Source organism: Drosophila serrata, unplaced genomic scaffold (assembly GCF_035046125.1).
Source record: "Drosophila serrata isolate PLE 108 unplaced genomic scaffold, ASM3504612v1 contig_275, whole genome shotgun sequence".
NCBI classification, from domain to species: Eukaryota; Metazoa; Arthropoda; class Insecta; order Diptera; family Drosophilidae; genus Drosophila; species Drosophila serrata.
The window spans coordinates 2,666,341-2,678,283 of NW_028257173.1; the positions used below are offsets into that span (position 1 = coordinate 2,666,341).

General features: G+C 37.1%; 5 protein-coding genes across 5 annotated transcripts; all 5 read left to right on the plus strand.

Moving 5' to 3' along the window:
* Positions 1-2,718: 2,718 nt before the first annotated feature.
* LOC110184843 (microfibril-associated glycoprotein 4-like) lies at positions 2,719-4,116 on the plus strand. Its single transcript, XM_020953485.2, has 4 exons — positions 2,719-2,878; positions 2,934-3,098; positions 3,163-3,744; positions 3,802-4,116. The coding sequence occupies exons 1-4, from the start codon at positions 2,748-2,750 to the stop codon at positions 3,953-3,955; spliced, it is 1,032 nt and encodes a 343-aa protein (XP_020809144.2). The 5' UTR covers positions 2,719-2,747; the 3' UTR covers positions 3,956-4,116.
* A 728-nt stretch (positions 4,117-4,844) lies between these two features.
* LOC110179769 (uncharacterized) lies at positions 4,845-6,623 on the plus strand. The gene has a single exon (XM_020947386.2). The coding sequence runs from the start codon at positions 4,947-4,949 to the stop codon at positions 6,102-6,104; it is 1,158 nt and encodes a 385-aa protein (XP_020803045.2). The 5' UTR covers positions 4,845-4,946; the 3' UTR covers positions 6,105-6,623.
* A 398-nt stretch (positions 6,624-7,021) lies between these two features.
* On the plus strand, positions 7,022-8,402 carry LOC110179771 (fibrinogen C domain-containing protein 1-like). Its single transcript, XM_020947389.2, has 4 exons — positions 7,022-7,299; positions 7,353-7,517; positions 7,583-8,164; positions 8,223-8,402. Exons 1-4 carry the CDS (start codon positions 7,169-7,171, stop codon positions 8,344-8,346), a joined length of 1,002 nt encoding a protein of 333 aa, XP_020803048.2. The 5' UTR covers positions 7,022-7,168; the 3' UTR covers positions 8,347-8,402.
* Positions 8,403-8,862: 460 nt separating this feature from the next.
* LOC110179791 (microfibril-associated glycoprotein 4-like) lies at positions 8,863-10,208 on the plus strand. Its single transcript, XM_020947403.2, has 4 exons — positions 8,863-9,155; positions 9,220-9,381; positions 9,442-10,023; positions 10,082-10,208. Exons 1-4 carry the CDS (start codon positions 9,025-9,027, stop codon positions 10,206-10,208), a joined length of 1,002 nt encoding a protein of 333 aa, XP_020803062.2. The 5' UTR covers positions 8,863-9,024.
* Positions 10,209-10,519: 311 nt separating this feature from the next.
* Positions 10,520-11,770, plus strand: LOC110179768 (fibrinogen-like protein A). Its single transcript, XM_086835187.1, has 4 exons — positions 10,520-10,673; positions 10,738-10,887; positions 10,948-11,532; positions 11,590-11,770. Exons 1-4 carry the CDS (start codon positions 10,543-10,545, stop codon positions 11,708-11,710), a joined length of 987 nt encoding a protein of 328 aa, XP_086691313.1. The 5' UTR covers positions 10,520-10,542; the 3' UTR covers positions 11,711-11,770.
* The last annotated feature ends 173 nt before the right edge of the window (positions 11,771-11,943 follow it).

The following is an 11,943-nucleotide window of genomic DNA, read 5'->3' on the forward strand; positions in this document are numbered from 1 at the left end:
CACACAAAAAGAAAAAGAAATCTTAAAGAGCTGCTGTGTATATATATTATATACCAGATTCTTCTTTCATTATATAAATTTCACCTACACTGCCTGCCTACGGCATTATAAAAGCCGAAAAATCAACTCGGTGGGGAGAACTATGGGAAAAACAAAAATTTTTTGGCAAGAAATTGCTACACGAACTGGAAAAATACACAATCTACAAAAATTCATCTTTATTATGATGTTGGCGGCGGAGTTTCACTTGGGTAGAAATGCATTTAAATGAGGCTTTTGGCCGGGGGCACAAATTAAATTAAAATACTCACATATTTAGATTGTATAAAAATAAAAGGGGAAGTCTGTTTTTAAAGGCATAAAAGATACTTGCTTATTCATACAGAAAAGGTTTAAGATTTAATATACATTTTTGAAAATGATTTCTCTAGTTATTTTAATGATATATTATTACCTAAGTTTTTACATGAATTTTTTTATGATTTATTTATTTAATTTTAGCTCTCACTCCTTAAAATTCCATCACTCCTTGCAGGAACCCTGAATGCCATTGCTATTAATTGAAATCAAACACTCAACAGTCAGTTACAAAAAAGCTGTCGCTGTGATTGGATTTTCTAGTTTGGCTTTTTGATATTGATTGCACCAGGTGGCTGCGTTCGTCCTTGTCCAAAGGATACCGCTTTAAGGAGAAAAAAAATATCCATTCGCAATCCAAAATATATATTTTCTGGGCGCAAGACAATGCAATTCAATTTTTTCTACGCCACACAAAATGAACAGCCAAACACTCGGCTGCCTCCCTTTCGGAAAGCAATTCTATTTGATGGTGTAAAACTGTTTGAATGTGAATTAATAGGATTAGAATGAAATGACTTTCAAATGGGGTTGGTTGTGGGGGAAGTAAATAAATTAAAGTGCTTTTTGCCATCGAATCGAATGCAAATGTTGATACACAAAAGGACTCCAGAAGGAGCACACAGAGCTGACAGAGTTGATATAGGAGCAATCAGATTAGTTGCCTTTAAAAAATATTTCCGCATGTAGCGGCAGCAGCAGAAGCATTTTAATTATCGCAATTCCCCAGGGCGCAGTTCAACTAATTGCCCTCCCCAGAGGGTGAGATTTCTGGAATGGGTGTGCTTTTTCGGGGGGTTGTGTTGTTCCAATGTCACAATTAAACTATGGCCCCAGCCAAAGGGCCCGAAAATTTCCACCCAAAGCAGTGACAGAAATTTGTTTGGCTAAAATAATTGGAAACACTTTAATGTACATAAAAATACTTTTGAATTTGGAATGCTAGAATCAATATCAATATTTTTTTTGTGACTATATATGAAGCAATCTATATTTAAGCAATGCCATACACATATTACGTTTGATATATCGGATAAGTTTCGGTCTATAAAAAACCCATAATATTGTAGTTTTAAAGGTTACCAATGATCAAGTATATGAAATATATTTTTACAGTATTTGTTTAAAATATTTAATAACTTTAACGATAACTGCATCATTCTTGAAATTTCAGTAGATCCAATCTAACAATATTTTCAATATAATAATGAAAGCGATATTTATTTCTATATATCATATATTTTTAAGCTTTCAATATATTTTTAAAATATTTCAAAAGCTATCTTAGAATTTCTACAATTAATTCTATACATTTAAACCAAATACCTTGATAAATTTATCCCTTTTCCTTAATAAATTGCATTAACAATAGAATAACAACATATATTTCCCAGTGTATAGACACACTTTTTGGGCCATGGCTTTCGTTGTCCTTATCAGTAACTCAAATTGGCAAAAACTGCCTCGGTACCCCTAATAAGAATCCACAGAAAAGAAACAAAAAAAAACATACCACAAAGCGATGTACAAACTGAAAGCCAGAAAGAGGCGCGTGTTGGCTTTGTCCTGGGAAAAAATTAGGCATTCCGTGCGAAATGTAGATACGAGATAATCATTTTAATAAATTTCACAGTGACAAATGACTCGGTCCCTCTCTATTTATCTAATCGTCCTTCGCCTGTAGTTCCGTCTCTATATATTAGTCCTTTGTCGTTGTTGCCGGAGGCGTGAATTAGTAATAAGTGATGCTATGGCTATGTCTTGACTAATTGATGTGGTTACTTATTTTTCCAGGCTGTTGGGTAAAAACATGTCTTTGAACTTTTAGTTGTATTTAATGATATAGAGCGATAAATTAAGAAAATAACACCACATTTATATTCCAGTCTTTTAAACTACCTAAACAAATATATAAAATGTAAAAAGTACCAAGTACGTAAATCTAACATCATTTTAAAGGAATTCGGACCACATCAGGAGGGAACCCCGTTTAGGAAAACTAACAGAAATTAAATTATTTCTCATATCTCCTCCTAAAATACTTCCTCTGTTCCGTTTTTTAATAATTCCGGTATTCCCCCTTATTTACTGGCGTTTATCAGTCGAATTCGTTTGGAGAGAATATAATGATAAGGTCAGTTATTACTACCTTTACTAAATATATTAGTACAGGTCTTTGCAAAATTCCTGCTAAACTGTCTTCATTTTTACGACTAAGGGCAGATAATGATTATTATTTATGAGATGACACAAGTACGTCTTCACGTGTATACAAAATCTGTCTCAGATTAGATAAATACGATAAGATACGAAAATTGAAAACAAGCAATACCATTTGTCTGTTAAAGAAAATGTTGTTTCAGTCTTGAAAGTCTCATAGACCAGTCAAGATGCTTCTCCCTCTTTTGTTTGCTTTATTAATTTCAAATTGTTCTGCCATCCAAAAAATAAACGAAGTATGTTCTGTTTTGGCAATATGTGACAATATTGCATTAATAAGATCACAAGTGGCGGATATTCGGTAAGTTTTTAGTGTGATTTAATTTTAAGAAAAAAAAATCAAATTCCAATTATAGCGAGGAGCAAGAACGTCAGGCAAATATTTTGGAAGGTTCTGCTCTATCTCTTGAGTCTGCAAAAGTACCAAAGAAATTTATCACCAAAACAAATGACGAAGTGTGTTCTATTTTATCAATATGCAACAATCTAGCAGCTTTAAGCTCGGAGCTGGCTGCAGTGCGGTAAAGATTTCAACACATTTAACAATTTTATAAAAATATATTTGTTATTTATTACCCATTGTAGGGCAGAACAAGAACGTCAAGCAGATCTTTTAGAGAAGTCCTGTAAGGCGGACAAAAATCCTCATTCTGCAAATTGTCATGAAGCCTTAAAGGAAACTCCTAAAAGTGGCGTTACTGAGATCCTTGTGCCAGAGTACAGTAAAAACCCCTTTAAGGTGGCCTGCGATCAGGAGACTCATGGCGGGGGATGGACAATAATCTTAAGGCGAACTGATGGCAGCGAGGACTTCTTCCGCGAATGGAAGGACTATGAAGAGGGCTTTGGCAGAGCGGACGGTGAATACTTCGTGGGATTGGCCAAGCTGCATGCATTGACCTCTTCAGTTCGCCAGGAACTTCTGGTCATCGTTAAAGATGATGCTGGAGAGCGTTACGCTATGTACGACAATGTCAGGATCGGCGGAGAGTCCAACAATTACACCTTGGAATCGCTGGGATTTTATTCTGGCACCGCCGGTGACGCTCTCAAATATCACGAGGGAATGCAATTTTCCACCAAAAATCGCGACAATGACATTCACGAAACCCGTCACTGTGCCGTAGAATATACGGGTGCCTGGTGGTACCGTTCTTGCTATGATAGGTAACTGTCAAGTACTACTTTCATTTCTTATTTAATTTCTTATGTGTTGTTATTTAGCAATTTGGCTGGTCTCTATAGTAAATCGAGTTATGGTGGCACCATACGCTGGTATACCTCTTCACATATTGAAGCGCTAAAAAATGCAATAATGATGATAAGGCCAAGAGCCGGAGAACCTCAAGGGGTAACAACTGGAACTCATCCTATATGACTCGATATTATTCGGAGAAGTTCTACACTATTGCCATCGGAATATATATACTCAAATGATTATCCATATATGTTTATAGGCATTTAAAATTGGTATTTCTGTAAATAAAAAAATACATTTACTAAGAAGAAAATAATTATTATATAATATCTGATAAAAAATATGATGGCTACTAAATAGGGTTTTTAGCTTCAAGATACTAAAATTGTTGTAACATTTTGTAGTTACTTAAAGTGCTATAAATATGAAATGGGACAATCTCCTTATTTTGAATTAAAAATAATAAAAATAATATTTTTTTAGAATACCTTTTAAGTCTTAGCTTCATTCTAGTAAGTGACTGTCTCGTACACATTTTCAGGTTTCTGCCCTACCGGAGGTTAGCATTCAGTCAAAACAGCTTCACATTGCAAAAGGTGTGTGAATCCTGGGATTTGGAGACCGCATAGGGAAAGGAAATGCTCCTGTTGGCCAGAAGCTGCTCCATGCACGATAGGGGCTCTGGGGATTTAGGCGCATTCAAGTCGGCACAATTGGCCAGGAGGAGGAGAGGGTCCTCTCCAAACAATACAGCTTAAAGGAGCTGCCATTGCAAAACAGCAGACGGGCATCCATTTCGAATTGGGTTTCCAAATTGAAGGTGTTCGTATACCGATACCGGCACCTGAGAGACGGAACAGCTGCTGAGTAAGGAACTTAAAGCAAATGGCGGCCATGGCGATTTCCGGTATGGGTAACACTGTGTCATAGTCGCTGTGTCGCTCGCTGATCATAAAAATGTAAAACGTAGAAAACATACGTAAAATCTTCTAGAAATGTGTAAAACATCGATGCATCGATAAAGATATATCTCAGTGTTATCGGCTTATCGATAGTTATTGAAAATTGTGGCTACCGGCGACAGCTTTTTTCAACACTGACAGTTCCTTGCCACGTGCGTGCGACGTAAAGATATTATTTCAACTTGAGCTTACTTTCATAATTTTTGGGTATGTCTGACGTGAATCCAAAAAAAATTAAGCTAGAAACTGAACCGGAGGCACCACAACCTTCTGGTAAGATGGATTTTGAGAAACCCAGCATTCTCAAAATGCGACGCGCCGATCTAATCAAAGAAGTTCAAGATGAACGCCAAAAGAAAGAGCAGCTGATGGCGGACTTCAAACGTGATCTGGATGTGGTCAACAAGAAAAATGAGGTGTTGACCGCCGAGAGGGATTCCTTGCTGCAGCAAATGTCCAAGAATGAGGCTCAGAACCAGCAACTGCTTGAGCCCAATCCGTCGCAGCCATCCGGAGTAAAGAATGACGACGGGCCGACCACCGAGATGGATTCCTTGCGGCAGCAGTTGCAGCAGGAGATCGCCAAGAGCGAGGCACTGCGTCAGCAAATGCTGAAGCACGAAGAGTTGCAGAAGTCCATGGAGCAAAATACCATTCAGATGCAGGAGATGTCGGAGAAGATCGAGGAGCTAACCCGTCAGTGCAAAGTTTCTGAAGATGGGATGAAAGCTTTGGACCTACAGCTGGAGAAAATCAACTATGAGAACTCCTGCGCCATTTGCTTGTTGCCGTGGGAGGCGCAGGGAGACCATCGCATTATCTCACTGCACTGCGGCCATGTCTTTGGAGAATATTGCATCCTGCAGCACTTGGAGCGTAATTCACGGTGCCCATTGTGCAAGCAGAACGTTATGCTTGGTGACATGCGATATCTCTTTGGATCCCGCCTTATGCCGGTAGGACGTTCGGCTTCTCAAGCATTAGTGAATGCCCCAGCAGTACACAATGCTCCAGCAACTCAAGATGCTCCAGTAGGACAGAATGCTTCTGCCCCTCCAGTTCTTCAGGTTCAGGTTACTCCAGTACAACCGTTTCGACGTCACTCAGCCCGTTTACAACAACAGGCAGCTCAGTTGACTTCACAACAGCAATTGCAGCCGGCTCTTCCAGGACAGCTTGGTCCACGTCCAGTACAGCGGATTCTAGCAGCCCTTCCACCGACTCCAGCTTTAGGCTTGGATCATGCTGCAGGAGGGCAATTGGTACCACAAGCTTCAGGATCACAGATGAATCCACGTCCAGTACGTGTCCAGTATCTTCCAGGATATCAGGATGGTCAAGATCTTATTGTGCTGGTAGATTATTGACACCTTGGTTTATTCAAATGTAAAACAATGTTGAGCTTTTTGTTCAAATTTTTCTCCCTTCTTTTGAATTATTTAACTTTCACATGAAATTATCCATCAACATCATTTCATTATCAATGTAATCAATATTTTGGCATTTCCGCTTTCTGAATAACAAAAAAAAACTGGATGGTAACAATTGATTTATAAAAAGGCTTTTCACTCCTATAACTACAAGTGATCTTAAAGAAAAAATCTCTAAAACGATTTAAACAAAAAAGAAGTAATAATGAATCAAGGAGCAAGATAAATGGCATAGAAATGTTAATCAAAGGGAAAAGTTCTGTACTATAAACTTTGATACGTAGAAATTGGAACAAACTCAAAAAGAAACATTTAAAATTTAAATATTGATACTATCGACAAACTCATTGAAATGTTATTTAATTTTGGCCTGTATCCTTTCCGAATACAAGAGAACATTATATTACAATTTATGCCTTGTAATTCCAAATAAAATCTATAATAATCTAAATAAAATAATAATTTATCTTCTATTTTTATAAATAGATATTAGGCTACATTTAGCAAAGTGTATAAAAAAGACAAGTTCGTTTATAGCTGTATAATAACGCGATTAGATACTCAGTCTTCAGCCTCATTACTTTAAAGCATTTCATTGTTTGAGATATAATTTTGACTGTTATTCATAAATCCGACATCAAACACACTCAACACACGCAGCTTGGCACATGTACATATCTTTCTGACTCAATAATGGAAATGAACTGTAGACTTTAGTTCAATTTCCGATGCAAGCCGATATATTTTAGTTACCACATAGCTATGAAATAATATTCTTAATCATGCTAAAAAAAACATATTCTATTAAAGCGAATTCGGGTACTTCCCTTGCAAAGAGTTTTATGGATTTAACAGATTATCATCTGCGGTGATATAAAATAATGATTAAATCCGTTTCTAAGAAGGCTATATAATATGCGATTAGATAAGAACAAAACGAGTATTTAAATGGCAGTTAGCAGAAACGATGTTAGTCTTCAAACTCATTTAAAGAAGTCAAGATGCTTCTAGGTGTATTATTTTTATTTTTAATTTCAAACTGTTATGCAGTTCAAAATTTAAACGAAGTATGTTCTATTTTGTCAATTTGTGACAATATTGCATTAATAAGATCACAAGTGGCGGATATTCGGTAAGTTTTTAGTGTGATTTAATTTATAAAAATTAATTGAATTCCAATTATAGCGAGGAGCAAGAACGTCAGGCAAATATTTTGGAAGGTTCTGCTCTATCTCTTGAGTCTGCAAAAGTACCAAAGAATTTAATCACCAAAACTAATGACGAAGTGTGTTCTATTTTATCAATATGCAACAATCTAGCAGCTTTAAGCTCGGAGCTGGCTGCAGTGCGGTAAATACTTAAACAGATTTAAAGATTTAAAATTGATTTATCTGTTTTTTTAATAACAATTGTAGGGCGGAGCAAGAGCGTCAGGGAGATCTTTTGGAGGAGTCTTGTAAAACAGAAACCGATTCCGTTCCCGCAAATTGTTACGAGGCGTTGAAAGACTCTCAGAGAAGCGGCGTTACTGAGATCCTTGTACCAGAGTACAGTAAGAACTCCTTTGAGGTGGCCTGCGATCAGGAGAGTCATGGCGGAGGATGGACAATCATCTTAAGGCGAACTGATGGCAGCGAGGACTTCTTCCGTGAATGGAAGGACTACGAAGAGGGCTTTGGTCATGTGCACAATGAATACTTCGTGGGATTGGCCAAGCTGCATGCATTGACCTCTTCGGTTCGCCAGGAACTTCTGGTCATCGTAGAGGACGAAGCAGGAGAACGCTACGAGATATACGACAATTTCAGAATCGGGGGAGAGGCCAACAATTACACCTTGGAATCGCTGGGATATTATTCTGGCACCGCCGGTGACGCTCTCAAATATCACGAGGGAATGCAATTTTCCACCAAAGACCGCGATAACGACATGGCTATAGATTTGAACTGTGCGGAAGGATTTTCTGGTGCCTGGTGGTACCATTATTGCTTTAATAGGTAGGTTTATCAAGTCCAATATTATGTTCGTATTTCATTCGAATTTCCTATTATTTAGCAACTTGGCTGGTCTTTACGACAACAAGTATCGCCTAGGATACTTACGTTGGAATACCCAGAACTTCAATAAAGCATTAAAGACGGCAATTATGATGATAAGGCCCAAAGCTAGTACCCTCTGAGGATACCACCTCTGTGTGTACCCTGAAAGAGTATAATAAATAATATATTCTTTACAGTTTTTTATTTAGATTGATTGCTTTATCTCGATCATTGAGAATTTCCAGTAAATTGTTATTTCAAAATATTGGCATAGAATTTCTAGGGCTCAGTTAATTATTTTTTTGGGTTACAGAATTAAATTAAGCGATTAGATAATATGAATGAATTCAAAACAAAATTCTGTCCGATTTAGGAACTGACTTGCCACAAATTAATATCATTCAATAAATAATACAAGCACTTGTTATAATGGTAAAACATATTCTAATTATATGAGTAAAACACCCATTTTAATCATAAACAAAAAATATACATAATTTACAATATATTAAGGTTTTTATGTATGTTAAGGTATAATTGTACTTAGCAATGTGCAATTTAGAAGCTACCCAAGAGATGCATTTAAATTTGAAACACCGATGGCGTTTTTAACAAGATATAAAAACCATATAAATACTTATTGATTAAGCATACATAAATTCAATAATAATAGTACCCTCTGCAAGGGTAGTTAATAAAAATATAGATAATTTTAAAGGGATAAGATAAGAATTTCGCAGCATAAGCCGTTCCATGTGATTTTGACGTTTAATTAATGAAATGTTGCTCAGTCTCTAAAGACTTTTAGACAAGTCAAAATGTTGCTCGCTCTAATTTTTGCTTTATTAATTTTAAATGGCTTTGCCATCGAAACTAAAAACGAAGTATGTAGTCTTCAGTCGATTTGTGACAATATTGCAGAAATAAGATCGCAAGTGGCGGATATTCGGTAAATATTTAATAATTACGATTAAATGTATATCATTTTAAAACGATTTAAATTCCAATAATAGCGAGGAACAAGAGCGTCAAGCTAATATTTTGGAGGGCTTCTCCTTATCTAAGACAGGGCTTGAACCAACGGCTTTTACCAGCAAAAATAATAAAGAATTGTGTACTATGCAATCGATATGCAACAATCTAGCAGCTTTAAGCTCGGAGCTGGATGCACTTCGGTAAATATTCAATCAATTTAATTATAAAGTGTTACAAATGTCTTTCTTATGCACATTTAGCGATGAGCAAGAGCGTCAGGGAGATCTTTTGGAGGAGTCTTGTAAAACAGAAACCGATTCCGTTCCCGCAAATTGTTACGAAGCATTGAAAGACTCTCAAATGAGCGGCGTTACTAAGATCCTTGTACCAGAGTACAGTAAGAACTCCTTTGAGGTGGCCAGCGATCAGGAGACTCATGGCGGGGGATGGACAATAATCTTAAGGCGAATTGATGGCAGCGAGGACTTCTTCCGTGAATGGAAGGACTATGAAGAGGGCTTTGGCAGAGCGGACGGTGAATACTTCGTGGGATTGGCCAAGCTGCATGCATTGACCTCTTCAGTTCGCCAGGAACTTCTGGTCATCGTAGAGGACGAAGCAGGAGAACGCTACGAGATCTACGACGATTTCAGGATCGGGGGAGCATATAACAATTACACCTTGGAATCGGTGGGATCATTTTCCGGTACCGCCAGTGAAGCTCTGAAATATCATGAGGGAATGCAATTTTCCACCAAAGACCGCGATAACGACCTTTCCATGAATTTAAACTGCGCAGTTTACTTTGAAGGTGCCTGGTGGTACAAGTCTTGCTTTCAGAGGTAGGTTTACCAAGTCCCATATTTTGTTCAAAATTAAATTGAATATCTTATTATTTAGCAACTTAGCTGGTCGCTATAATAGGTATCGGCAAGGACCCTTACGCTGGAACAACCCTCAATATAGAAATCCATTAATGACTGCAATTATGATGATAAGGCCAAGAGCTAGTGCCCTCAGGGGATAACACCTTTGAAGGAGTAAAAAAAAAACATTTTTAATATAAAACCAATCATCTGTAATGAAAACCCTGGAATTATATATCTAAAAATTTGAATCACAGATGACATTATATCACAGATATAAATACATTTTAAAAACGAACTATTTAAATATATATAAATTCATTTCATATAACTCAATACTAATAATAATTGTACCCTCTGCAAGGGTATACGAAATAATAAAGATAAGATTGAGGGGATTAGATAAGAATTTTGCAGCATAAAGCATTCTAGAGGATTTTGGAGTTTCATTATAGAATTGTGGCTCATTCTCTTAAGACTTTCAGAGAAGTCAAAATGCTGTTCGCTGTATTTTTTGCTTTATTAATTTCAAATGGTTTTGCCATTGAAACTAAAAACGAAGTATGTACTCTTCTGTCGATTTGTGACAATATTGCATTAATAAGATCGCAAGTGGCAGATGTCCGGTAAATATATAATAATTATGATTAAATGTATATAATTTTAAAACGATTTAAATTCCAATAATAGTGAAGAGCAAGAGCGTCAAGCTAATATTTTGGAGGGCTTAACCTTGTCAAAGACAGCGCTGGAACCAAAGGCTTTAATGAACGAATTGTGTACTATGCAATCCATATGCACTAATCTAGCAGATTTAAGTTCAGAATTGGCTGCTGTTCGGTAAATATGTAACCTTTATTAAACTTTTTATAATTAATCGTATTTGAATGCTAATTCCAGGGCGGAGCAAGAGCGTCAGGCAGATCTTCTAGAGGAGTCCTGTGAGACGGACACAGGTCCTCGTCCCGCTAATTGTTATGAAGCTCTGGAGGAGTCGCAGAAAAGCGGCGTTACTGTGATCCGTGTGCCCGAGTACAGCCAGAAGTCATTTAAGGTCGCTTGTGATCAGGACACCAATGGCGGAGGATGGACAATAATCTTAAGGCGAACGGATGGCAGCGAGGACTTCTACCGCGAATGGGAGGACTACGAAAAGGGATTTGGCCTAGCTGATGGTGAATACTTCGTGGGATTGGGCAGGTTGCATGCATTGACCTCTTCGGTTCGTCAGGAACTTCTGATCCTTATGGAGGATTATGAAGGAGAGCAGCGCTACGAATTGTACAATAATTTCAGGGTCGGTAGTGAGGCCAAGAACTACACTCTAGAATCGGTGGGATCTTTCTCGGGCACCGCCGGCGACTCATTGACATATCACAAGGGAATGCAATTTTCCACAAAGGATCGCGATAATGACATTCACGAAACCATTCACTGTGCTCAACATTTTAAAGGTGCATGGTGGTATCGTTATTGTCAACTTAGGTGGGTATCTAGTCTCCTCTTCTGTTATTAATTTATAACAATTCCCCCCTTATTTAGCAACTTGGCTGGCGTATATGAAGAAACTAATTTTGGAAAAAGCGTACACTGGTATAGCTTTAACGGATTTGATGATTCACTGAAAACTGCAATTATGATGATACGTCCAAGAGCTACATAGTTCGCTAAAGAAGTAACACCTCTGTGTACAAGAAAATAATTTTTGTTGATAAAAAGCTTACACTGGTTCATGTCATTGGACCTCAGTAAGAGATTATAAAGTATTTAAACAGCTTATTTTATAATAAAAAAAAAAAAAAGTACATACTTTAATAAAAAACATAGTGGTTTCTTTCGAAAAAGTATTGTAGTGATAGTAATTTTTAATTGATTTTTATTACCTATTTGTGTGAT

Excerpts from the sequence above, each read along its gene's own strand:
- LOC110179768 (XM_086835187.1), top strand. The coding sequence starts at position 10,543 with ATGCTGTTCGCTGTATTTTTTGCTTTATTAATTTCAAATGGTTTTGCC. Across the intron at positions 10,888-10,947 it reads TCAGAATTGGCTGCTGTTCG|GGCGGAGCAAGAGCGTCAGG; the intron begins GTAAATATGTAA and ends TGCTAATTCCAG. Across the intron at positions 11,533-11,589 it reads TATCGTTATTGTCAACTTAG|CAACTTGGCTGGCGTATATG; the intron begins GTGGGTATCTAG and ends CCCCTTATTTAG.
- LOC110179791 (XM_020947403.2), top strand. The coding sequence starts at position 9,025 with ATGTTGCTCGCTCTAATTTTTGCTTTATTAATTTTAAATGGCTTTGCC. Across the intron at positions 9,156-9,219 it reads TCGCAAGTGGCGGATATTCG|CGAGGAACAAGAGCGTCAAG; the intron begins GTAAATATTTAA and ends TTCCAATAATAG. Across the intron at positions 10,024-10,081 it reads TACAAGTCTTGCTTTCAGAG|CAACTTAGCTGGTCGCTATA; the intron begins GTAGGTTTACCA and ends CTTATTATTTAG.
- LOC110179769 (XM_020947386.2), top strand. The coding sequence starts at position 4,947 with ATGTCTGACGTGAATCCAAAAAAAATTAAGCTAGAAACTGAACCGGAG.
- LOC110179771 (XM_020947389.2), top strand. The coding sequence starts at position 7,169 with ATGCTTCTAGGTGTATTATTTTTATTTTTAATTTCAAACTGTTATGCA. Across the intron at positions 7,300-7,352 it reads TCACAAGTGGCGGATATTCG|CGAGGAGCAAGAACGTCAGG; the intron begins GTAAGTTTTTAG and ends TTCCAATTATAG. Across the intron at positions 8,165-8,222 it reads TACCATTATTGCTTTAATAG|CAACTTGGCTGGTCTTTACG; the intron begins GTAGGTTTATCA and ends CCTATTATTTAG.
- LOC110184843 (XM_020953485.2), top strand. The coding sequence starts at position 2,748 with ATGCTTCTCCCTCTTTTGTTTGCTTTATTAATTTCAAATTGTTCTGCC. Across the intron at positions 3,099-3,162 it reads TCGGAGCTGGCTGCAGTGCG|GGCAGAACAAGAACGTCAAG; the intron begins GTAAAGATTTCA and ends TACCCATTGTAG. Across the intron at positions 3,745-3,801 it reads TACCGTTCTTGCTATGATAG|CAATTTGGCTGGTCTCTATA; the intron begins GTAACTGTCAAG and ends GTTGTTATTTAG.